Source organism: Vanrija albida, assembly GCF_041260175.1.
Source record: "Vanrija albida strain AlHP1 chromosome Unknown contig_1, whole genome shotgun sequence".
NCBI classification, from domain to species: Eukaryota; Fungi; Basidiomycota; class Tremellomycetes; order Trichosporonales; family Trichosporonaceae; genus Vanrija; species Vanrija albida.
The window spans coordinates 247,585-270,026 of record NW_027191420.1 but is presented as its reverse complement, the minus strand read 5'-3'; the positions used below and the strand labels follow the sequence as shown (position 1 = coordinate 270,026).

Genomic DNA, 22,442 nt, shown 5'->3' with positions numbered 1-22,442 from the left:
AGGGTATTGTCACCCAGCAGGCTTGTCAACAAGGCTACGAGGAAGAGCCTGACAACCATTTTTCGATGCTGATAGCCGTCATGACATGGGAGATGAAGAGAGTCGAGAGTGAGTGAGTAGACGAGGGAAGGTCATGGCGAGTCGCTGAGGGAAGCAGCAGCAGCAGTTGTGGGCGAAGGCGGCGAGCGCGGCGAGCACTGATCGCCTGTGGAGCAACGTGGAGCGACATCGTGCGAGACAAAGGAAGTGAAGGCAATGTGGGTTGTGGTGCAGTCTTTAAGAGATGTTGCATGATGCATGCAGAGATGGGTGGTGGCACACGACCAGCACTATCGTGGCAACATCGTCGGCGATGTACTCGACCCCCAAAGTAAGCTCCCTCCCATCTCCGGCCCAACCGACGTGACTGTTTACGCTTTGATCACTCTGTCAACATTGACAAAAGAGGGCCAAAGCCATACAAGGTAATGTTGAGTGACACCCGAGCGGGCAGCCGCTCACCCCATGGCTCATGGCTCAACGCACGGGGACACTAGTAAACACGACTGACCCAACGCGACTGACTTTGCAATCACTCATATCCCCAGACCCTTGCCTTCTTGCTCCCCACTCGCTCGAACCCCCTCTACAAGAACAATGCGCGAACAACCCCCAGTTCGCACATTCTCCACTCTCCCACCAAGCATGCTCGGCCTCACAGACTCGCCATCTCAGCTGGCAAACCTCGGACTCGCGGCGCGGCCACGCGACCCAAAGCCCAGCCCGCTCCGCCCACAGTCTGCAGAGTCCGAGGCCTTACCACCCCAGCTCCGCCCGCGTATCCGCCAGCTCGTGGCCACCAATGCGGCCAACAGCCTCATGCCGCCCCCGGCCTCGCCCCGCAGCAAGCCCCGTCCCTCGGTCGCAGCGGTGGCGCAGCGCTCCCAAGTCACCAACATGATCTCGGCCTGGACAGCCAAGACGCCCGCAGGAGCGAGCCCGACCCCGACGGTTCCGCCGCTTCCGCCCAGCCCGTCGCCGTCGCGCTTAGCGGCTTGGCGAGAGGAGAAGGAACCAGTCGTCTCCCTGCCAACTACCGCGGCTCCGGCTCTCGCCACCAGGAGGAAGGCCGTGCCGATGACCACCGTGGAGTCAGTCAACCCTCCAGAGGCCTTGGTCGCGCGATCCACGCTCAAACCCGTGGCGGCGACACGAGCTCTGCAGCAGGACGCTCCCCGCCACCAAGAGACTTTCAATCAACTCCTGCCCGCGGCGCCCATCACTCAACTTCAAGCCCGCGTGCCTGTTGTCAACAGGAGGACCGAGCTGCCGAGCAAGCCAGCCCCCCGGGAGACGACTCCGATCAAGGCGCAGCCCGGCGTGCGCCCTCGCCCAACGTCACTGGCAATGCCGAGTGGGACGGCTGCCTTCCCATCTCACGTCTCACCTGTTCGCCCGACTCGCACAGCCACCCGCCCACTCACTCCGATCGACTCGCGACCCGAGTCACGAGCAAGCTCTCGCAGTACGGTGACAGCTGCCAAGGCCATGTTCGAGGCCCCATCCCTCCCACCCTCGCCCGCGCCGCCAACTACTCCTCGATCTCGTGTGGCAGAGCGCGTCGCTGCCTTCTCGCAGTCTCGCCCGGGCTCGCCATCACCCATGCCCACCCGCCAGCGTCCCAAGAGCATGATTGAGCCCAAGGTGCTGGCGCCCTCCGAGCCGAGCATTCCGCTGCAACACGCCGCCCATCAACTGGTAGAGAACCGCCGGCTTGTCAACGCCCCCGAGCCGAGTGAGCCTCGCCAAGCTGTCAAGGTGGCTACTGAGGTGAAGGTCGCGAACGCGATGCCACAGAAGAAGCCCGGTTGGATTGAATGGAAGCCGAGCGCGACATACGATGCCGATGCAGTCGGCGAACGGCTGACGCTTGACAACGAGGACCGCGAGATTGGTGAGTACCTAACAGGCAGTTGCAGCGCTGACTTTAGCCATGCCACCGACGGTGCCCACAACTCGCGCTCGAGCCGACTCTCGCGGAGTCACCACAGTCCATGTTGGCGTCCGGCCTCGCCTGCACCCGAGCCGAAAGGACCAGGTGCTTGCGAACAACCTTCCTGACGCGAGCATCCAGCTCGGATCGCCCCGTACACCCCTGGCGAAGACTGAAACCGAAGGCGACGAGGAGAACGCGCCCGGTGTCGTGCTCGACCGCCGCATAGAGGCCTCGAAGGGGGACTACGCCACCTGGGTGACGGCTCGTCCGGAGCGCGAGGAGGGGATGGGATCGTCCCGGATGTGGGCGCCGACAAGCCGCACTGTCGCCAGAGCGACTGCAGAGATGGCCGAGGCGGCAAGAGAGGCTCTCAAGGCGACAGAGACGGACGCCGATCGCGCTGTACGTGCTCTTGCCGAGGCTTCGGCTGCGTCCGAGTATCACACTGCTCAAGGCACTCCCCACGACCCCCGCTATGCCCACAACCCATGGTATTACGGCCAGGGCTACTACTACGACCCAGCCGCGTACCAGGAGCAGTATGGCGAGTACGACGAGTGGCACGGTGCCGAGGGGTACTACTATGACCCGTACTGGGGCTACCAGCCGTATGCGGCGGGTCCTAGCCAGGGCGCGAGGTAAGCAGCTCGTAGAAGGTCCCTCGACAGCGCTGACCAAACAGCTACCCCTCGCAGACGAACCGAGCTGGCGCCGGCGCCTGGGCGCAGGATCAGATGGCGGAGCAGCAAGCGCTGCATGATCCGTACGTGTCGCTCTAGATCCGGCATGTGCTAATCAGCAAGCAACTCTGCAGGGGCCCATGAGAGTGGAGGCCAGTATCCTATGCCTCAGTTTGTGCAACACTATCAGCCAAGACGTGATCGACCTCCACCGAGGGCAACGGCCGGATCCGCCCAACTCGACCGCTCGCAGGCCCGGCGCTGAGCGGAAGTTCGGCTTCCTCCCGCGATGCCGACCGACAACCGCAAACCTCACCCGTCATGGATATCCAGTTAGCCATACCCCGTCACGAATAATGTAGATACAGCAGCGTTACGACCCATCACGATCTCAAGTCATTTGCCAAGCATGTTTAATGGTATGCAGTGTGTGCATGTTGCTGGGTGGGGTGGGGTGGGGCGGGGTGCCGGCCGGTCGGTCGTAGCAGCTCCGCCGCGGCTTGTTTCGGTCGCGCGGTGACGGCGGTGGGAGGGGGGTTGCGGGGCGGCCGCTATGCACCACGAGCTGCTGGGACTGCTCACGGGGGTCACTGACAGCTGATAGGCCGCCCGCCGAGCCGTCCTGCCGCAGCACGCAAAGCAGACCGACGAGTGGAGGGGGTCGGTGGAGGGGGTGCACGCACGAGTGGAGGTAGATATGCCGCGATGCTATAAAGGCCGAGTAGCCGTCCACGACGCAGCTCACCCACACATCCACAATGGTCAAGACAGCAAAGTTCGCCAACCTCGAGATCCCGGTGCCGGGCTTCGGCGCGATGGGCATGTCGACTGCCTTCGGCCCGAGCGACGACGACGAGAGCCTCAAGACGCTCAAGCACGCGCTCGACATCGGCTGTACGTTCTGGGACAGCGCGGTCGTCTACGGCGCGGGGCACAACGAGTCGCTTCTGGGCCGCTTCTTCGCCGCGCACCCTGGGTCGAGGGAGCGCGTCTTCGTCGCAAGCAAGTGCGGGTTCGAGTGCATGGGCGGCGGCGGGTTCGGCACGGTGACCAACAAGCCCTCCCACATTGCCGAGTACATCGAGGGCACGCGCGAGCGCCTCGGCTCATACCCCGACCTGTATTACCTCCACCGGATTGACGAGGGAACGCCGCTCGAGGAGAGCATCCCCGCGCTCGACAGGCTCTGGAGGGAGGGCAAGACCAAGTACATCGGCCTGAGCGAGTGCAGTGCCGCTACGCTGCGCAAGGCGGATTCTAGTGCGTCACGGGGTGGGGGCTCGCTAACAAAAGTCGCACACATCGACGCCGTGCAGATCGAGTACAGCCCCTGGGAGACGGGACACGAGCGCAACGGCCTGATCGCAACGGCCAAGGAGCTCGGCGTGGCCATCGTCGCCTTCTCCCCCCTCGGGCGCGGCCTCCTCACCGGCAAGTACGTGCCCCCCCCCCCCCCCTGCTCCAGCTCACACGCAGGTTCAACTCGACCGACGACTTTGCAAAGGAGGGCGACCTGCGCACCGTGCTGCCGCGCCTCTCGCCCGAGAACCTCCCGCACAACCTCAAGCTCGTGCGCGCCGTCGAGGCGCTCGCCGCCAAGAAGGGCTGCACCCCCGGCCAGCTGTCTCTCGCGTGGGTGGTCGCGCAGGGCGCCATTCCGATCCCGGGTACGCGCAAGGAGGCCCGCCTCGACGAGAACTTTGGCGCCAGGGACGTCGACCTCACGCCCGAGGAGGTGGCGGAGATCAACCGCGTTATCGGGGAGCAGGAGCTCCGCGGGGAGCGGTACCACGAGCCGATGATGAAGCTGGTCGGGAAGTAGACGTGGGAGCTATGAATTCATTCGTTGGACTACAGCAGTTCTGGCTACTCTTAGTGCGCGTTGAACCACCGCGCAATCTCCCCCGCGGTGCGGTCCACGACGTCCGGCTGGTCGTAGTACTGGAAGTGGTTGACCCCGTTATCCCAGACGAGCTTCTTGTCCCCCGTGGGGATGGAAGAAAAGTGGCGCCGCGCCGCCGCGGGGTTCATGCACAAGTCGCCGTGGACCACGAGCGCGGGGGTGCGCAGCGCGGCGACCCCCTCGACGGTGGAGTACGCAAAGTGGTCGAGGTCCGACATGATGGCGTAGCGGTTCTCCCAGCCGCGAAGCGTCCACGGGCCGTACCAGCTCCAAACCAGCGGGCCGGGCAGGCCCGCGTCCGAGCCCCTCTCGCGGTCCCCGAGCTCTGGGGAGACAAGCGGCGCGTAGACTACCTCGCCCGTCGCGTCGTACACCTCCTTCGCGGCGGCGGCGCGCGCCAGCCGCGCGGCCTTGAGCGCCGCGATCTCAGCCGCGCTCGGCGCCGTGGCGGGATCGAACGGGTCGAGGGTGACGCCCGCGGCGATCATGAACGCGTCCGTCTCTTCGTCCCTGAAGTACCCAGTCACGCAGGCGACGGCACGCAGCCGCGGCTCGCGGCTGGCGACGTCGAGCAGCTCGGGCCCGCCCTGGCAAATCCCAGCGGCGTAGATACGCGCGCTGTCCACCGAGGAAAGGGAGCAGAGGTAGTCGATCGCCGCGACAGCGTCCTCGTTCTTCATGACGGGGTTCTCGAGGCGCCTAGGCACGCCAGTGCTCGCGCCGACGGTGCGCGGGTCGAACGCGAGCGCGACGTACCCCTCGTCCGCGAGCCGGCAGGCGTAGTGCCACGGCGCTTGCTCCTTCTGGAACGAGTATGGCCCGAGGAGGACGACGGCGGGGTGCGGGCCAGCCGAGGTCGGGGTGCAGAGGATGCCGGCGAGCGTCTCGCCGTGCGAGGGGAAGGTGGGGCGCGTGGTCGTGTAGTTGCCGTTGTTGGGCATTGTGGGGGGGTTGGGGGGGAGGAGGTGAGTTGGGGGCCGAGTTGGCGGTCGCGAAGAGCTTTATATGTCGCTTTCGGGGAGCCCTCCACTGCGGGCACGGGGGCCTCGCCGACGGCCCTCCACATCTTGGGCAGTGGGTCTGCCTTGTGCTAGTGACAGTTGTTGGGCAAGCAGCATAGCAGGAGAGTTGTCGTACCCACTACGATGCCACTAGCCACCTCCACCCACCCGCCTCGCCACTTGCGGCACGTGACTCTGCGCCGACGGCCTGGTGGAGGGCCGCTGGGGGACCTCCACCGGCGTGAGGTCTTCCGGCGCTTGCATGAGAGCACCTGTCTTGGGCAGTAGTGGGTCGTGGGACGCTGGGTATGCATGAGCTAGAGTGTGGGTCTGGGAACTGCCATCTCTGCCTGCGCTGCTGCCTCCCACCTGGACATCGCCCTGCCCCGCCGCCCGCCACGTGGATTTACTCCCGCTTACCCGTTCGCCGCCCGATGAGACGTGTTGGATGCGCCACCGTCACGACGACGACGACGGCCAGCCGCGTGTTTCGCAAGTCGAGCGTGCGACCATTCGCGACAACCACAACTCGTCTCGATACACGACCACTGCTCGCGACTCTGGCCCATACCCCACTCGCAGAGCACAGCGTAGCGGCACGCCAGACCACCCAGCTCATCTACGGCACCTCACCACCCCCCGACCCCCGACCCACCATGGCCACGCCGACACCAGACGCGGCGCCCGCCGGCGGCTCGACGTCGTCGTCCCCGCTCAAGAAGTTCAAGCTCGTCTTCCTCGGCGAGCAGAGCGTCGGCAAGACGTCGCTCATCACGCGCTTTGTACGTCGCGCCTTTGGCTGGCCGCTGGCCGGGGCCCGTGCCCGTGCCCCGCCGACGCGTTGATCGCCCGCTGTGCACGACTGCTGACCCGCCAGATGTACGACACGTTTGACAACACGTACCAGGCGACGATTGGTGCGTGGGCGTCTTTGGGCTACGCTGACTCCAGGCATCGACTTCCTGTCCAAAACAATGTACCTCGAGGACCGGACGGTGCGGTTGCAACTCTGGGACACTGGTGCGTGGGCGTGGGCCGGGTGGCCGGGTTGTGCTGACTTTTCCAGCTGGGTGAGCTGCGCCATGTGTGGCGAAGACGCAATAACTGACCACTGCGTTTCTCGGCCACAGACAAGTGAGTGACGCTGCCCGAGATGCCCACTCACGCCGCAGGAACGCTTCCGCTCGCTCATCCCGTCGTACATCCGAGATTCGTCAGTCGCGGTCATCGTCTACGACATTACGAGTGAGTCGGCGGGCGTAGTGGCCGCTGACCCCCGCCCCCAGGCCGCGCATCATTCCTCAACACGACCAAGTGGGTCGACGACGTGCGCAACGAGCGCGGCGACGACGTCATCATCGTGCTCGTCGGCAACAAGACGGACCTGAACGACAAGCGCCAGGTGACGCCCGAGGACCTCGACAAGCGGGCCAAGGAGCTCGGCGTGATGAGTATTGAGACGAGCGCGAAGGCCGGGCACAATGTCAAGGCGCTGTTCAAGAAGATTGCGCTGGCGCTGCCGGGTGGTACGCCGGAGGGGGCGGCGGCGGCCGCAAATCAGAGTGAGTGGACGCGAGCGCAGCGAGCGGCGACGGGGGCGTGGAGGCGTGGCATGCAGACGCTGTATGGAGGCGCTACCGGCGTACTGCTAAGCGAGCATGCTCAAGCCGCCCCGCTGAATCGTCCCACCGCTGACACCCCGCAGAGATCGACGTGTCGGCCCCTGCCGAGGAGATCCCATCGGCGTCGTCGTGCGCGTGCTAGTACCGACCGCACCCCTATACCACGTACGAAAACGGATATCCTCGACAAGCAACATACTTCGCAGTGGCTGGTGGGACCGGAGCACCATGGTTGTTTTGATAATGGCGGGTGACTAGGTGATTAGATTGACGGGTGGCCGCGGCGGCATGGTATCGACGTTTATGACATTCTTCTGCCTACTGCTGACGTCTGGCTGCTGCCAACCTGGCTGCTGCCAACCTGCCTACTGCTAACCTGCCTACATGCTAACGTACAACTGATGATACAAGGCTATGCCCACTGGGCGTCAAACTGGGCCATGAGCGGGATGTGGGCGCCGGCAAAGGTGCCGTCGGCGCTCTTCGCAGTGAGGGCCGAGGCCGTGTCGGGCCAGAGGGGGAGATGGCCGCTGAGTGCGCTGGGCGCGAGGGTGGGCTCGGGCTCGCCCTCAACGCTGGGCTTGCGCGATTGCGCCTTCTCGGCGGGGAAGAGCAGGCGGTCGAGGACGTCGTCGTCGCTGCGCGCCTTGTCGTCGCTACTAGCGCTGCCCGGGCGGGGGCGGATACTCTGCGCGCGCTGGACGTGCTCGAGCCGATCGCGCGCCCGCCTCCGCAGGCGGAGCAGCGTCCCCAAGCCGTCCTTGACGCGGCACCCGTCCCGCGCCGCAGCGGAGAGGTCGCACACGATACTCAGGCCGGAGAAGGCGGGCGTCGCGAAGCCGCACGTCGGGGCCTCGATCGCGATAGCCGCCAAGCAGACGGCGGCAGAGAACACGTGGAACCAGAAGAACCACCACCGCTCTGCCAGCGCGGGCGAGTAGAGCACGAGCTGCTTTACGACCTGGACGATCTCCTGCGCGCTCTCGTAGAGCGCGACGAAGGAGCCCGAGAACGCGCTCTGGCTCGGCGCGAGCGGGCTCGTCTTGAGCGCCTGCACGAACGCGCCGCGGTTGAGGTGCAGCCGCGTCTCGGCGATGAGCAGGCGGATGCCGAGGCGCTGGAGCACGAGGTGCGGGTGCTGGTCTGCGTCGAGGGGGAGGTCCTGGATCGCGACGTTGGACATGAGGGATTCGGGGAGGGTGCGCCGGACTGCGCGGTGAGCGGTGCAAACCTGCGAACAACGTCGCCACTCACACTCCTGCAACTGCCCGTCGAGCTCGACGACGGTCGCGTACCCCACCGGCCCAGGGGCCACCTGCACGTCGATCACCGCCTCGAGCATGCGCACGAGGCGGTGCTTGGCGGCGTGGTACCCGCTCTCGTCGGGCAGCGCGTCGCCGCGCTCGAGGAAGCGCGTATCCGCGTGCCTATTGCTCAGGCCGCACGGCCGGCCAAAGCTCAGCGCCTGGGTGCGGTCGTACTCCATCAGCTCCCAGAAGAGCACGCGCCGCTCGTCGACCTGTTCCGGGCTGAGGCCGAAGGCCGCGCCGTCACGGTGCAGGCCTACGCTCTGGGCCGACTTGATCGCCGAGCCAAGGATCGGCCAGTAGCGCTCGGCGCCGTCGGCGTCGTTGTCGTTGAGGATGTAGGTGCCTAGCAGGACTTGCGCCTGCACCAGCGCGACCGAGGGCGGCGAGGGCGCGCGGTGCAGGATGTCCTGGGCTATGAGGAAGAGTTCTCGGCCCCGGGGGTGGACTAGCGAGCGCGAACGCGTCAGCGCGAGCGAGCCGGCCCAGCAGCCTCCACTCACAGGGAGCCCTCCCAATGTCAAAGAGCACGCCGAGCGCCATAGCCAGAAACACACACGCGAGCGCGTGCGGCGGCGTCGGCGCGTCGGGGTCGTACGCGCTGGCGAGGTACCCGTCCAGCGTGGGCCGGGGTATCGTCTGGTGGCTGGAGTCAGCTCTCGCCCGAAACCCCACGCACATCCAGTTCACGTGGTCCCAGTAGCTCGTGAGCATGGGCGCGGCCTCGTCCCAGGCGGGGAGGAAGGCCTTGGCCCTCGCGCGGCTCTCGGAGCGCTGCATCCCCGCGGCCTCGGGCGAGCGGCGGGGCGCGGCGAACTGCCTCCCGTCGAAGCTCGTGGCCAGCGTCGGGAGGGGGAGCGCCCCGTCCCGGAGGTACGCGCTGCCCGCCATGCTGCCTACGTAGCGCGTTTCCCCGCCCGCGCCGGAGAGCGTGCCCGCCGGCGTCGGGAGCTCGGGCTTGCGCTGCGGGAGGGGGCTGACCCTCCTCGTCGTTGCCTGCGCTGGGGGCTGGGGTTGCGGCCTGGCCAGCGCCGCCTCGAGCACGGCGATACGGTGCGCCATCTGCTCCTTTGACAGGTCGGCCTCGCGCCGCGCAGGCCGCTCGCGCTCCAGCACGCCCTCGGGGCAGATGGCGCCGCACCCGCGCCGCTCGCACATGGTGCACGGCCAGGCCTTGGAGCACTTGAGCTTGAGCCTGTTGTCAGCGGCGTAGGGGAGGGCAACGCACCGCCGGCACTCGGCACAGCTGTACCGCTTCCGCCCGCGCTTCTTGCGCTCAACGACCGGCGGGGGCGCGAGGCGCGCGCTGGAGGAGCTGCTCTCCGGGCTGGGGGGCTTGGGCGCGATCGGGACGGGCGCCATGGTGGGGGTGGGGGCCGGGGGTTGGTGGGTGGTGCCGGTCCAGTGGCCGTTCACGACTCCTCCGCTGTATTAAGCGGCGCACATCGGCGCGGCGAGCACAATGCGAGCTAGGTGTAAGGTGCGCGAGTTGTTGTCGGCTCGCGTGGTGCTGGCTGGGCTTATCGTGCGCCTGGTGCCACGCCTGCTGGTGGCGGATGCGCGCGACCTGATTGGCTGAAGATAACCAGGCCGCCGACGTCGTCGTGCGTCGGCCTCGGGGCCAGCTGGCGACGGTACTGCCGCCGACGCCGAGGAGGCGGGGCCGGGACGGAGATGCGGGGCTGGGCCAGGCAATGCATTGGATCTGGGCAGCCGCTGCACTGGAGCTCGACGACGGGGCACGCCGCGCACCCCGGCCCATTCGCGGCTCAGCGCTGCCACCTCCTGCCCGCTACGCACCCCACCTCTTACACTTCTTCGAGCCTCGCCCCGTCTCCCCTCGCCTCGCGGCCTCGCACCACACGCCCGCGCCACCTTTCGCCATGCAGCGTGGCCCGTGGCCAGCGCCAGCACCCCACACCCACCCGATAACACCCAACCCACCGATACGCCTATCGCCCGCCCATCGCCGCACGCCCCGCCCCGCTAGCCCGGCCTATTCTGAGCGCCTTCGCCCTCACCACCCCCGACGCCGAGCGCGCGGCACTAGCAGCGTCGTCGTCGCATCCGAAGCTTCCCGAGCATGCAAGCATGGGTGCCGGCCCTCGTGGCCGCCCCCGCCGGCGGGCGATTGCGGGCGGAGCACGGCGAGCCACGACCTACCCCCTGATTCGCCAAAGATAGCACAACATCCGATGACCTGCCCAGCTGGTACCCGCACTGCCCGACACGACACACACGACCCAATCACACCAGCCTGCCGCTGCCGCAACGGCTACTCCCCCGGCTGCAATCCCGATAATGCCGTCAGCCGTCCGTCAAACATGCATGTATACTTCTATGCTACAGTGTTACCTGCCGCACTCGACGAGGAGGCTCGACACCCGCGACGTATGCCCCGGTCAACGCGCCAACGGCCGTGATTCGTCGTCCACGTGCTCGTCATCGTCACCAGAGGCACGGCCACGGCGCTCCATCTCGCGCTGGGCCTCACGTCGCGCCCCGGTATCAAGCCCTGCACGTCATCAGCCATCATCATCTCCTATCAGCCCAGTTACACCCACTCGCGAGTTCCTATTGTTCCTCGGGGTCAATGGCCTTGTATCGGCCTCTGCCACCGTCGCGCGGGCGGCTCCGGAACATGGCATCCGTCACGCGCCCAACCAGCGAATTGTCCGCCCGCGCGGGCACAGGCGTCCGCGAGAACGGCGCAGGCGACGTGCTGCTGCCAGCCCTTGATACCCGGCGGCTGCCTACGAGGGACGAGCTTTCGGACGCATCGATGTCCGATTGGTCGTCATCGTCGTCGTCATAGGGCGACGATTCTACCGTTAGCCGGCGCAACCACTCGACGCTTACCGTCGCCAAACAGCTTGTCCATCTCTTCCAGTGGCACGCCGCGCGTCTCGGGGTACAGGAAGTAGACTAGGGTCAGCTGCGCCGATACGCGTCCACTTACCCAGGATAAACGAGACGACACAGAAGAAGGCGTGCATGATGTACAGGCGCCACCCGATAAGCTGCTGGAATAGGGGCGTCGTTACGCCGACCCAGTAGTTTGCAATCCAGTTCTCCAAGTCAGTTTTGCCCGACGGAAGTTAGCTCACGGTTGCAGTAGATAGGGAAACGCCCTTGGCCCGGAAAGGAAGCGGCATAATCTCTGGCGGGTAGAGCCACGGGATCGGGCCCCAGCTCATGCCAAAGGCCGCGTTGTAAATGATGACCCATACGACGACTGCGAGGTGTGAGCGGGTATTTCTGCAGTGGTGGGTACCCGCACTCACCTGCGTTGGGCGTGTACGACTGGTCAATATAGATGAACCAGCCGGTGGCGGTCAGAGCAATGGCCATGGAGATGGCGCCCGTGAGCAGGATGGGGCGGCGGCCGACGGCATCGGTGAGCCACCACGGGGGGATACTGGCGGCGATGTAGAATATGGCGTTGATGCCCGTCATGAGGATGGCGTCGCGGCCGATCCAGCCGGCTTCTGCGGGGTGTAAGTATAGGTGATTGCAGGCGATGTGCATGCCACCTACGTTCAAAGACCTGTGACGCGCCGGTGGTTAGTACAGAGCAGGTGGGGTCGGGCCTGGCATACCAAAGCTGTGGGAGTTAGCTGAGACTGAAGTGCGCACTCCACCAAAACTCACGAGCATAGTATGAGATGACTGCGAGTTGGGTTAGACGCTGATCAAAAGCCACTGCACCCACCATTGATGCCATTCAGCTGCGCAAACAGCTGGCTGCTCATGGCGATGAGCACGCGGCCACGGTATCGCGTCCAGAGGGCCTTGTACGACCTGTCGCCGACCGCGCGCTGGTGTCAGCGGTGCACCTGCACAGCACCTACGTCTGCAAGCACGCCGTCCCGGATCTCGTTGTACTCCTCCTGCACCTTGGGGTCGTCCTCAGACTTGCCCTGGAAGTCGGAGATGACCTGCAGGCCCTCGGCGTCGCGGTCCGTGTCGATGAGGTATCTGGGGTGTGAGCTGGGCTTCACGCGTACTTGGACAGCACACACCGAGGCGACTCGGGGCACACAAAGCTGCCAATGGCGAGAATCAGCCCGCCCCAGACCTGGATGGACAGCGGGAGGCGCCAAGACCAGTGGCCCTGGATGTAGCTGCATGCATAGTCGATCCACTGGTGGGTGAGCGTTAGTTCTGGAATGGGAACCCACCACAGAGGACGCATAGCCCACAATGTTGCCGGTGAACTCGAGCGCGCCGAGGAAGCCGCGGTGGTCGGCCGGCGAGACTGGGGTCAGCTCCACCTTCCCCGGCTAGCAGACCCACTCTCGGCCTGGTAAATCGGCACGATCATGCTGTTCGAGTCAGCTTCCTTGATGTCATGAGAGCTCACCTCAGCATGCCCACGCCGCAGCCCGAGATGAAGCGCCCGACGACCATGACACGGTAGCCGGAGCAGAAGGTCTGCACACAGCCGCCGATGCTGAACAGCACGGCGCCGAGGCGCATCGTCCAGCGGCGGCCGTACGTGTCCGCCAGGCGGGCGGCAAGGAGGGAGGTGACTGGTGTGTGAGCTGGCGCGGCTTGCACGAAGTGCCTAGCTCACTGAACGCGCCGATCTCGAGCACGGCGACCATGCTGCTGTCAGCTCATGTCCCATCACGCTAGCTCACTTTCCGATCTGGGTAGCCGTCGGCTGGTCGACTGGGGTAAGCAGTGCTCATGGGCACAACGTACAGTACGATCTGGGCGTCAGCTCGCGTCAACAAGCTCAGCTCACTTGAAATACGGCCCGGTGATGATGCCTGCGGTCAGCGCGCACGCGCAGCCCACTCACCAGACATGACGCTGCGGTGGCCGTGGTTAGTCTCCCCCGCGCCGCACGCCGCCGCACGCACCCCTGGTCGTAGCTGCTGTCAGCGGGGAAGGAGGGGCCAGCTCACCCAAACAACCATACTCCGATCGACAGGAACACGGACGTCGAGTACAGGAGCGCGTTGCCGCGCAGCTTGGACTTTGCCATCGTGAAGAGGGAGGGAGCGAGGAAATCTAAGTGCCGTGGAACGCGTAGCGAGGCATCACTGGCCTCGAGGTGGGTGTTGAGAGCAAAGTGAGATGTGCGAAAGGCAGAATGCTGCGCGCGTCACGTCGTCGTCTTGGTGCGTTTCAACGCGCCCGCCCGCACTGCACTGCACAATGACGACGGTGGCGGCGGATGCTTTTAACATCTCCGGCACTACACCCAGCCAAACACGATTCATCTAGAATAGCAGCAAGAAGGGGGCAAGAGGGATACAATGGGGCGATTAAGATACAGAAGACACAGCGAATACTATCGGAACGGGAACCCGCCCTGGGCCTCGCCGGGCCCCACCTTCATCCAGAAGTCTGCGAGATCGAGCGCCTCGAACGGGTTCTCTGTCCCCTGGCCTCCGTTACCCGCCATGCCGAACCAGTCGTCAAGCGTCGCAAAGCCCAGATTGTTGTCCACGCTCACGTTGACGTTGTCGCGGGGGTGCAGGTTGACCACGTCGGATAACGGCTGCTGGTGTGGCGGTGCTGGCGCGCCAGCCGACCCGGGCACTGGGGTTGAGTATGGGAACGAGATTGGCGCACTGGCCTGCGGGGCTGAGGGGAACCAAGACGAGTCGGAGGGTGGCGGGTCGCCAATCCACGGCACTGACGTGTCGACGCCGGCCGGGGTTTCCACGGGCGTCTTTGTTGTCTGGGGCAGCGGCACCGTGTTGCCGCCGGTTGGCGAATGCGCCGAGTTGGACATGCCCGCGAGCTTGCGGCGGAGCGACCGGAGCTGCAGGCCGTAACGCACCGCCGGGTGGTCCTTGTCGAGCGAGGCTTCTGCGAAGCACTCGCACAGCCGGTCGATGAGCTTGTGGGCGGGGGCATGGTCCGCGCGGAGCATGGCGCCGGAGTAGAGGGCCTGGCGGGTTAGCGAGGTATCAGCACCATGCAACCCACCTTGAGAAGGACGATCGCGGCGTAGGTGAACCACAACAAGAAGCGGTTAGGGAGGTAGGGCAGCGCTCCACCGGGGTGGAGCCGGTCGACGCAGATGTGCAGGAGCTGGCGCGCGGCATCGATCGACTGGAAGATGTAGCGCGCATCAGGCGATGCGGCGGCCCCACGGGGGAAGAGGGAGAGTGGGGGACGCGGGCCGTCCGGGTGCGCCGTGTCATTGTTGTACTCCTCCTCTGCGCGGATCGACGCGCGCTCGACATGGGCCTGGAAGCTGAACGCGCAAATGTACAGCTGCGTGTAGTAGAACATGGCCCACACGGCGTCTGTGAGCGGGAAGAGTTTCCACTTCTTGTCGCGCCACAGGATCTTGAAGCCGTCGAGACTGCGGGCCAGCTCGTCAATGTACTTGAAGTACTCGCCGTAGACGACAAGCGAGCGCGTGCGCGACGGGTTGGGGTACAGCACATCGTGGGCGTTGCTCATGAGCTGCGTGAGCTCGAGGTAGGTCTGGATGAGCGAAGCGAGGTCTTCCTGCTGGTACTCGCCGGCCGGGGAGCCTGGCCCCGGCTGGATCTCGCGGAGGAACGGGAAGTTGCCCGGCGCGGCAGCGGGCCCCGTCTGCGCCGACGCGCTGAAGCCCTGGAAGCAGAGGTTGGGCCCGCGCGACCAGAACGCCTTGCCGAGGCGGAGCGACACACTGTGGGTGAGCTGAGTCCAGTCACACAGTGCAACTCACTGTCGATCAAAGAGGTAGCAGTAGGTGTATGCGAGGCGTGCGCGCTCAATCTCGAACGTGCGCTCCGTCTCTGGAAACAGCTTGAGCGCGAGCTTGTCCAAGTCGAGCATGTAGGCCGAGCGGATGGCCGTGCCGATGAGGTTCCACGCCTGGCGGTTCTCGGACCCGTGCACCTCCTCACCGAAGCCCTGGGCGTGCGCCGGGTCCTCGGAGCCAGGATACGGCGGGTCGCGGGGCAGGTTCTCTGCCAACAGCAGCAGCGCCTCGACGAACCCGACGGTGGGCGGTGCGCCGAGGCACGCAATGTCGGATATCCAGCCGCGCATGGTCGCCCACGCGCGCTCGTGCACCTGCCGCATGCCCGGCGCATGGTCGTTGCGGGACGCGACGATAATCATCGCCGTCACGAGGTATCGCTCGCTGACCGCCAGCTCGGCGAGCTGCTCTGGCGTGCGCGGGATCATCGCGGCCGGCACCATGGGCTGGGGTCAGCCGCCGCCAGCCTACTCTACTCACGAAGAAGTGGTGGTGGAACCGGAAGAAGACGTTCGTCAGGCGCGTGACCGTCTCCTCATCCACGATCCCGAGCCGGATGAGCGCAAAGTCCTCGATGCGCGCCGGGGTCGCGAACCGCCCCCGGCGCACAGGCGCCGCCGGCCTCTGGCGCGGGCTCTTGCTCCCCTCGCTGCTCGGGCGGCCGGCGCTCGCCAGCGCGAGGATGTGCAGCGCGTCCGACTCGTTCTGCATGTCGGCGACGACGATGCTGCTCGGATCAGTCCGCTGCAGGCTCGGGCCGAGGTGCAGCCGCCGGCGCTTGGTGTCGGGCGAGCGGCGGTCGCGCTCGTGCCGCGACTCGCGGCCCGCGTCGCTGCCCATCATGGTCACGGGCGAGGGGTCGGTCGCGGGGCTCATGTCGGTCGAGGACACGGACGGGTGGTTGAAGAGGTACACCTCTGCCTTTGGGGACGGGTTGAGCACGTCGACCGAGGGCGGGTACGCTGACGGCGGAGCGCGGTGCGGCGGCGGGAGGGTTGTCAGGCCGAGCCCGCCGCCTCCGCCCCCGCCGCTGCTAGCGCTGGCGCTGGCGCTGCCGCCGCCCACGTCCTCGGCGTCGCGCCGCTTCTTGGCATTGTTGCCGCCGCGGCGCGACGGCGCGAACACGCACTCGCGCGACTCGCGCCGGCACCGGCTGCACGGCGGCGAGGAGGGTGCGTCGATGTCGCCCTAAGTGTGAGCGGCGAGGGCTGACACAGCAACAACCTACCAGATCACACTTTGCCTTCCGACTCCGACAGTGCAGGCTAGCATCGACATGGTCCAGAGGGCATGGGGGGGCGGCACGCGGTGGTTGAGGGCGGGCGTCGGACAGATAGAAAGCATGGATGGACACGGCCCGTCAGTAATCACCGCCTACAACCGTCGAGTAGGGTTCCCACATCTCGCATCTCCGGGGAACGGGCCAGACTCACCATGCGCGATATCCACGCTTTGCGCGCTCCTTTTTCGCCTCGTCGGCCGCATGCTGCGCCGCGCTGGCTGCCGCTGCGTCGGCGTCGCTGTTCATTGTTGGGGTGGTGGATGACCAACGAGGAGGAAGAGACGGCGGCGAGTTTGCGTGCGCAGGCGCTGCCCGGCCAACGACATGGCCGCTGGTAGTGCCTGCCTGACTTAAGTGGCCCGTTTCCGCACCCGCCCGCCCCATTCAATTAGTCTCAAAGTCCTTATCCACATCGCACCATGCATATGCATATCGCCTACACACCGCCCAAAACACAAATCAAAACACACATGCTGGGTATCCTCTCTACATGATGACACAGTCTTCGCGCACAGACAGGGCGTACATGGCCTGCGGGGGTGGTCAGCTCGCGTCTCGTCTCGTCGGGTAAGCAAGCTCCAGCCGCCTCGGCATCGCCGTCCCCTCCCCATCACGTCAGCACCCACCTTGTCTACTGTTTTCTCAATCTTCTTCCAGTCGCTGCGTCTCTGGATAAACTCGTAGATGTCCTCGGGCGTAAACGTGCCGCCGTACCGCGTCACGTCGCGCACAATCTGCGCCAGGTCCTTGGCGTCCGACACAATGTATACGTGCCCCAGCATCTTGAGGTTGGAAAAGTCGTCCGTGATGCGCTGCTGCTTGAGCGAGGCCACAAACGCGTGGTACGCGTTCAGGTCGGCAATGATCTGGAACCCGCCCTCGAGCGAGATGATCTGCCGCTTGAGGTGCCGCTGCAGGATGGCCTGCAGTCGGATGCCGACCTCCTGGTAGAAGACCTCGAGCACTTCCTTCGATGTGCTGCCCTTGAGCAGGTTGCAGTGCATCTCCAGAGATTTGATGGCCTCGCGGCAGCCCAGCGTCGGGCCCAGCTCCATCGGGACTCCAGGCTCGGGGTAGTACTCTCTCGGGCCCGTCTTGCTGATGATGATGTGTTCGACCTGGACGTGAGCGGGTGGCTTTCGGCAACACAATCTGTCACCCACCTGGTTCATGAGCACCTCGATACCGGCGTTCAGGCCCGCGGCCACAGCGTCATCGAGAACACCCTCAAACCGCTTCTTCTCGCGCATGACGGGGTTGAGGAAATCCGTCTTGTCGACGTACTGCGCCACCTCCTTGTCAAAGTAGACCTGGACCATGCTCTGGATCGTGTCGCCGACGTGAACGAGCTCAAAGAACTGCAGCAGCGGCGCGACAGAGTTGGACTGCTCGTGATCGGCGGGCTTGTACGTGAGCATTTGTTGTGTGGCACTGGCGTCAGCTTGCTCCCCTGCCTCCGGCTTACATCCTGAAGCCCGGCGCAATATGTCTGTCCCCGACAGCCTTTAACAGCTGGATAAAGATCTCTTCGATCGCCTCGCGCACTTTCGTGCCCGTCTTGGCGGGGTACTTGCCAAACGTCTCGGTGCGCTTCAAGCTCTCGCGGTCGGCGTGGATGAGCTCGAGAGCGGTGTCGAGCGAGACGAGCAGCTGGAGGCGGTTGAAGTCGTCGTCTTTGGCGCCAGGTTCGGGTGTTGCTCCGTTGGACGGGGCTGTCGATGCCGGGAGGGGCACGGCGAGCGCCGAGTTTGTCTTCTCACTCAGCTCGTCGATCTCGTCCCGCTCCTCTGGCTTCTCGTCGTCGTCTGGCCCGGGGACGGACACGTCGAAAATGGCTTCGCCGTTGACAACCTTGCCCTTTGTGCCGACCTTCTCCGCTGTTGTTGACGATGTTGACGCTGCCCACTTCTGTGGGTTGAGCATCGACAGCCCCGAGACGGCCTGCGTTCCGCCCGCCGCGATAGCTGTGACGCCAAAGGTGACGGCGCGGGGCACGATGGTCACGGGCAAGAGGAGCACGTCGCGGAATCCAGCGAGCACGTTGCGCTTGACCTGATCAGGATTCGACGCGGTCAAAAACTGCGGCTGAGCCGATCCAGTTTGCGTCTTCTTTGTCCGTGTTGTTGTGCCCAGCTCGGCGTCCCACGCGTTGCAGATGCCGTCGAGCGCCGTCTTGACCCACTCGGTCTCCTCGTCGAGGTACTCGTCCATGTGCGACTCGAACATGTGGTAGACGACGTTCTCAATCATTTTTGGTGGCGTCTCGGTCTGTTTGTCGCCCAGCACCTCGCTCGACACGTCGACAAGCTTCCAGGCTTGAATGAATGACGCGGCAGTGGCGCGGAGGAACAGGTCCGGGGACATGATTCGCGTCTGGCCCAGCAGCGTCTGGATGTACTCGCCGATGACTTCTTCGGACAGCCGCTCCGCAAACGAGTGGACCACACGCGCGCCGGCAGGGAACACCCTCACAGCCGTCTCGGCGTCGATACGGAACGACTCGAGCACGTGGTTCATGAACGCGTCCATGGGCGTGAAGTCGAGCTGCTTGACGAGCGCCGTCCCAGTTGGGTCGGGTACCTTGATGATATTCTCCGACGCGTCCCACTTTGCCGTGTCGTAAAACACCTCCCGCTTCTCCACCCACACCCTTCCACACTCCCACTCGCTGCGCTCGCCTCCTCCAGCCTCCCACACGCGCCAGCTTGCCTCGGCGGCAGTGTGCATGCCGAGCTCGTCTTTTCTGCTGTCGGCCGTCTCGAACGCAACCAGGCATGTCGAGTCGAAGCGGTCCGCGGCAGCCAGGAGCGACTGGCGCAGGAATCCCCAATCCGGCAGCGGCTGGAGGCGGGCGGACAGGAAGCGCAGGAGCACGAGCAGGAGCTCCCCCTGCGCCTCCAAGCTCGGCGGCAGCGCAGTCTTCGCATCGGGCGGGAACAGCAACGACAGCGTCGCGCTCGGGCTCGGCGACGACCGAAGGTGCAGGCACAGCGGGACCAGCTCGACGTGCTTGCGCTTGTACGTGTTGTACCACGCCCCGGGGCCAGTGCTGGGGACCGCGGGCCCGGCAGTGGGCGCGAGCGCGAAGAAACCCGTCGTGCGCGCGCCCGCCGCCGGTCTCGACGGTAACGGCACGTCGTCGAAATCGAGCAGGCTCTTCTCCCCCTTGGCAGGCGACGAGAACGAGAACGATTGGGGCCCATTGCTAGCCTTGGACGGCGGCACGGCAGCAAAGTCGCCAAAGTCGACCTCCTCGAACGCGTCTCCGCCCTCTCCAAAGTCGCCAAAGTCGTCGTCGAGCGCCCCCGTGCCGAGTTTCGGGCTCGAGAAGCTCGGGCGCGCCTTGCTCACACTCGTGCGGGGCTTGCTGAAGCTCGATCTGCCAGCCGACGCATTACTTGCTTTTCTCGCGTGCGCCGGCTCGGCGGGCTTGTCCTTGTCCGCCTCAGTGATGCCGAGCACGGCGCATCGTTCCCTCCACGTCCCCTCGTCGCGGACGACGCGGGCGAGCGCGCGCGACCCGCGCGCGACGTTCGGGATCGCGTGGACGGGGAGGAAGCCGATGATGCGAGTGACAATGTCCTCGGGCCAGCGGCCGATGCGGGGGCCGGCCAGGCCGGCGCGCGCACGCGCCGCTGCCGACGTCGACGGGCCTGCCTTGGACGGCTTGAGGACGCCAAAGCCGCCAAAGACGGCCGAGGCGGCCGACGAGCTGCCCGGCTTGGAGGGGGCGATTGGCGCCCACTTGTCCATGATGGCCGCTTGTGTTGCTGTCGCTGTTGTGCTCGCTACCGACGAGAAGGTGTGATAGAGGTCGAAGAGGGATGGCATGGGCAGTGTCACGTAGGTCATTTCAAGGGGGGGAGTGGGGGGATGTGGGGGACCACGTGGCCTCGGGCCTAACGGAGAACAGAGGTAGGCGTGTCAAGGGGGGTTGGGGCCGGTGGCGTTAGGCCCACCGTTATGAGTTGTTGTCGTCTTTATGGCTCTCTGTAGCTCAATGCATACAAAAGTGTGAACAATGGCGAGCGGGCGAGCAGGGCACTGACGGCAGACAGAGCGGCAGAGGGATGCGAGCGACGCACTGCGCAGTCGTCGGCCTGGTTCACCGTCTCACAGCTCGCGCCTGCAGGGCTGCCCGCTGCAGACAACCGCAACACCACCCGCTCGGGCTACAGACAGATGCATCAATGTGACAGGGTATTGGTAATGCTGGGAATATCGACTCGTCGCACGGGGAATCATGCTTGTGCGGGGGTTGGGCTCGCAGCCGCCGGCTCGTCCTTGTCCTTGGGCGCGGCCGGGGACGCGACGTGGGCCACCTCCTTGACCTTTGCTGCCATTGCCGACGAGGTCTGGCGCGTGAGCTCGGCTACTCTGCAACAAGTGTATAGCCTGCACACTCACCCTTGCGTAGTCGGCGAGATACACATCGACCTTGTCATATTTACTCTTGAGCTCCCTCCGGGAGCGCAGCAGTCCGTCGCGCTCGGCCGTGAGCGCCGCGACCGTCGCCTCGCGCTCCATGATGGCCGCAAGCTCGGCCTCGAGACGAGAAATGATGAGTGCCCGGGCGCGAGGCTCGCCGTCGGCAGCTGGGGAGTCAGCTCGGCCAGTCTGTCACAGCAAGCGGCACTCACGCAACGTCGCAAGCACCTCGGTATCCGCGCACGCGAGGAACGCCTCCTCGTCGGGGATGTCGAGCGACTCGTACATCGGTCTAGGGCGTCAGCTGTGTCTTTACACCCAATCCCAGCCAACCCACTCATAGCTCATGCACTGGGCCATCTCCTCGCGGACTCTGTCGAGCTCGTACATGACCGTCCTGAGCGCGACGTCGGCCTCGTCCAGCCCCGCACGGGCGTCGGCTGCGCCCGACCTCGCAGCGTTCAGCAGCGTCTGGCTCGCGCGCGTCGTCGACTTCATCTGCGCCGTGAGCACGGGCAGGTCGGGCGCCGGCCCGTTGCCGAGGTGCGCTGTGAGCTGGGCCGAGAGGTCATGGAGCTGCGGGAGGGGCGAGGGCGGGAGCTTGGCGGGGAGCGGGAGGAGGACGAGCGGGTCGAGCTGCGACGCCTCGCCTATGTGTGCTGGAAGCGACATTGTGGGCTGTGGAGAGGATGAAGAGTGGACTGGTTGATGTGAGGTGGACTTGGTCGGTATCGTCAGTTGAGTGACGACGGAATCAAATTTCCACCCAGCCAGGCTGCAATGCCGATCCATTTCGACTTTTCCTCGTGCGACAGTGACAACCACTTGAAGACCATCATTCATCACTCGCACGCCGTCCCACGACTCGCAGACTCGCTGCACCGGCAGACCTGACTGGAGAGCGACATCGCATATCCTGACCACCCGAAAAACCGGCCCATCGCCCCATTCTCCCCCTCCATCCCATCACCCGACCCCACCCCCCTCCTCGACAATGGTCCGCCCCGGCGCGCTCGCCAACCTGGCCCGCTCGGTCCCCGTGCCCGGCTACAACCACTTCCTCACGCCGCTGCGCAAGATTGTGTTCGACTATGACGCCGAGTCTCCCTCGCAGCGGGGGTTGCGGTGAGCTTCTTCCCCCTCCCCTTCTAGTCCCAGTCCTAACTCCCCAGCTCGTACCTCGCCAAGCCGCTCCTCACCATGGCCAAGGAGAACCCCGACATCGAGATCGTCGTGCGCAAGTTGAAACGCGGAAAGGCCGGCGTCATCCGCGGACACTACACCAACGGCCGGGACAAGGTCATCTGCCTCAACGGTCTCGAGGAGAACCAGGTCGCCAACAAGGTCGACCTTGTCCTCAACTCTTCGGGCGCCAAGATCAAGCCGCTCAAGAACCTCACGCTCGAGGCCGGACCCGGCGGCGAGGCCGCCCGTGGTATCTGGTCGTCGCTGCACGACGCGTCCAAGCAGGGCGGCGGATACAGGATATAAGTGTGGAGGAGATTCATTGAGACATTTGCATGATG

At 65.3% G+C, this 22,442-nt stretch overlaps 10 protein-coding genes across 10 annotated transcripts; 4 read left to right on the top strand and 6 right to left on the bottom strand.

The window, feature by feature from the left end:
* Nucleotides 1-684: 684 nt before the first annotated feature.
* On the top strand, nt 685-2,754 carry Q8F55_000136 (uncharacterized protein; the record flags this gene model as incomplete). The annotated part of the gene is made up of 4 exons (XM_069348791.1): nt 685-1,130; nt 1,506-1,933; nt 2,031-2,613; nt 2,658-2,754. 4 exons carry the CDS (start codon nt 685-687, stop codon nt 2,752-2,754), a joined length of 1,554 nt encoding a protein of 517 aa, XP_069212335.1.
* Nucleotides 2,755-3,413: 659 nt separating this feature from the next.
* On the top strand, nt 3,414-4,477 carry Q8F55_000135 (uncharacterized protein; the record flags this gene model as incomplete). The annotated part of the gene is made up of 3 exons (XM_069348790.1): nt 3,414-3,915; nt 3,949-4,090; nt 4,132-4,477. 3 exons carry the CDS (start codon nt 3,414-3,416, stop codon nt 4,475-4,477), a joined length of 990 nt encoding a protein of 329 aa, XP_069212334.1.
* A 50-nt stretch (nt 4,478-4,527) lies between these two features.
* Nucleotides 4,528-5,499, bottom strand: Q8F55_000134 (uncharacterized protein; the record flags this gene model as incomplete). Its single annotated transcript, XM_069348789.1, has 1 exon — nt 4,528-5,499. The coding sequence occupies one exon, from the start codon at nt 5,497-5,499 to the stop codon at nt 4,528-4,530; it is 972 nt and encodes a 323-aa protein (XP_069212333.1).
* A 716-nt stretch (nt 5,500-6,215) lies between these two features.
* ryh1 (GTPase Ryh1) lies at nt 6,216-7,323 on the top strand (the record flags this gene model as incomplete). The annotated part of the gene is made up of 6 exons (XM_069348788.1): nt 6,216-6,341; nt 6,437-6,476; nt 6,511-6,554; nt 6,732-6,804; nt 6,846-7,121; nt 7,265-7,323. The coding sequence occupies 6 exons, from the start codon at nt 6,216-6,218 to the stop codon at nt 7,321-7,323; spliced, it is 618 nt and encodes a 205-aa protein (XP_069212332.1).
* A 270-nt stretch (nt 7,324-7,593) lies between these two features.
* Nucleotides 7,594-9,850, bottom strand: Q8F55_000132 (uncharacterized protein; the record flags this gene model as incomplete). Its single annotated transcript, XM_069348787.1, has 3 exons — nt 7,594-8,390; nt 8,436-8,936; nt 8,992-9,850. The coding sequence occupies 3 exons, from the start codon at nt 9,848-9,850 to the stop codon at nt 7,594-7,596; spliced, it is 2,157 nt and encodes a 718-aa protein (XP_069212331.1).
* A 1,212-nt stretch (nt 9,851-11,062) lies between these two features.
* On the bottom strand, nt 11,063-13,481 carry Q8F55_000131 (uncharacterized protein; the record flags this gene model as incomplete). Its single annotated transcript, XM_069348786.1, has 21 exons — nt 11,063-11,313; nt 11,348-11,413; nt 11,448-11,559; nt 11,596-11,723; nt 11,773-11,976; nt 12,026-12,035; nt 12,088-12,092; nt 12,140-12,157; nt 12,201-12,306; nt 12,340-12,466; nt 12,511-12,632; nt 12,670-12,746; nt 12,785-12,813; nt 12,852-13,020; nt 13,065-13,096; nt 13,132-13,162; nt 13,196-13,203; nt 13,239-13,263; nt 13,296-13,306; nt 13,357-13,368; nt 13,402-13,481. The coding sequence occupies 21 exons, from the start codon at nt 13,479-13,481 to the stop codon at nt 11,063-11,065; spliced, it is 1,623 nt and encodes a 540-aa protein (XP_069212330.1).
* A 309-nt stretch (nt 13,482-13,790) lies between these two features.
* On the bottom strand, nt 13,791-16,734 carry RCY1_2 (F-box protein: endocytic membrane traffic, recycling ReCYcling 1; the record flags this gene model as incomplete). The annotated part of the gene is made up of 6 exons (XM_069348785.1): nt 13,791-14,396; nt 14,435-15,131; nt 15,171-15,652; nt 15,687-16,394; nt 16,435-16,471; nt 16,640-16,734. 6 exons carry the CDS (start codon nt 16,732-16,734, stop codon nt 13,791-13,793), a joined length of 2,625 nt encoding a protein of 874 aa, XP_069212329.1.
* Nucleotides 16,735-16,974: 240 nt separating this feature from the next.
* On the bottom strand, nt 16,975-20,319 carry RCY1_1 (F-box protein: endocytic membrane traffic, recycling ReCYcling 1; the record flags this gene model as incomplete). Its single annotated transcript, XM_069348784.1, has 4 exons — nt 16,975-17,019; nt 17,115-17,606; nt 17,652-17,919; nt 17,954-20,319. The coding sequence occupies 4 exons, from the start codon at nt 20,317-20,319 to the stop codon at nt 16,975-16,977; spliced, it is 3,171 nt and encodes a 1,056-aa protein (XP_069212328.1).
* Nucleotides 20,320-20,729: 410 nt separating this feature from the next.
* Q8F55_000128 (uncharacterized protein) lies at nt 20,730-21,588 on the bottom strand (the record flags this gene model as incomplete). The annotated part of the gene is made up of 4 exons (XM_069348783.1): nt 20,730-20,843; nt 20,896-21,083; nt 21,129-21,208; nt 21,254-21,588. The coding sequence occupies 4 exons, from the start codon at nt 21,586-21,588 to the stop codon at nt 20,730-20,732; spliced, it is 717 nt and encodes a 238-aa protein (XP_069212327.1).
* A 322-nt stretch (nt 21,589-21,910) lies between these two features.
* Nucleotides 21,911-22,407, top strand: MRPL51 (mitochondrial 54S ribosomal protein mL43; the record flags this gene model as incomplete). The annotated part of the gene is made up of 2 exons (XM_069348782.1): nt 21,911-22,041; nt 22,089-22,407. 2 exons carry the CDS (start codon nt 21,911-21,913, stop codon nt 22,405-22,407), a joined length of 450 nt encoding a protein of 149 aa, XP_069212326.1.
* Nucleotides 22,408-22,442: the final 35 nt, after the last annotated feature.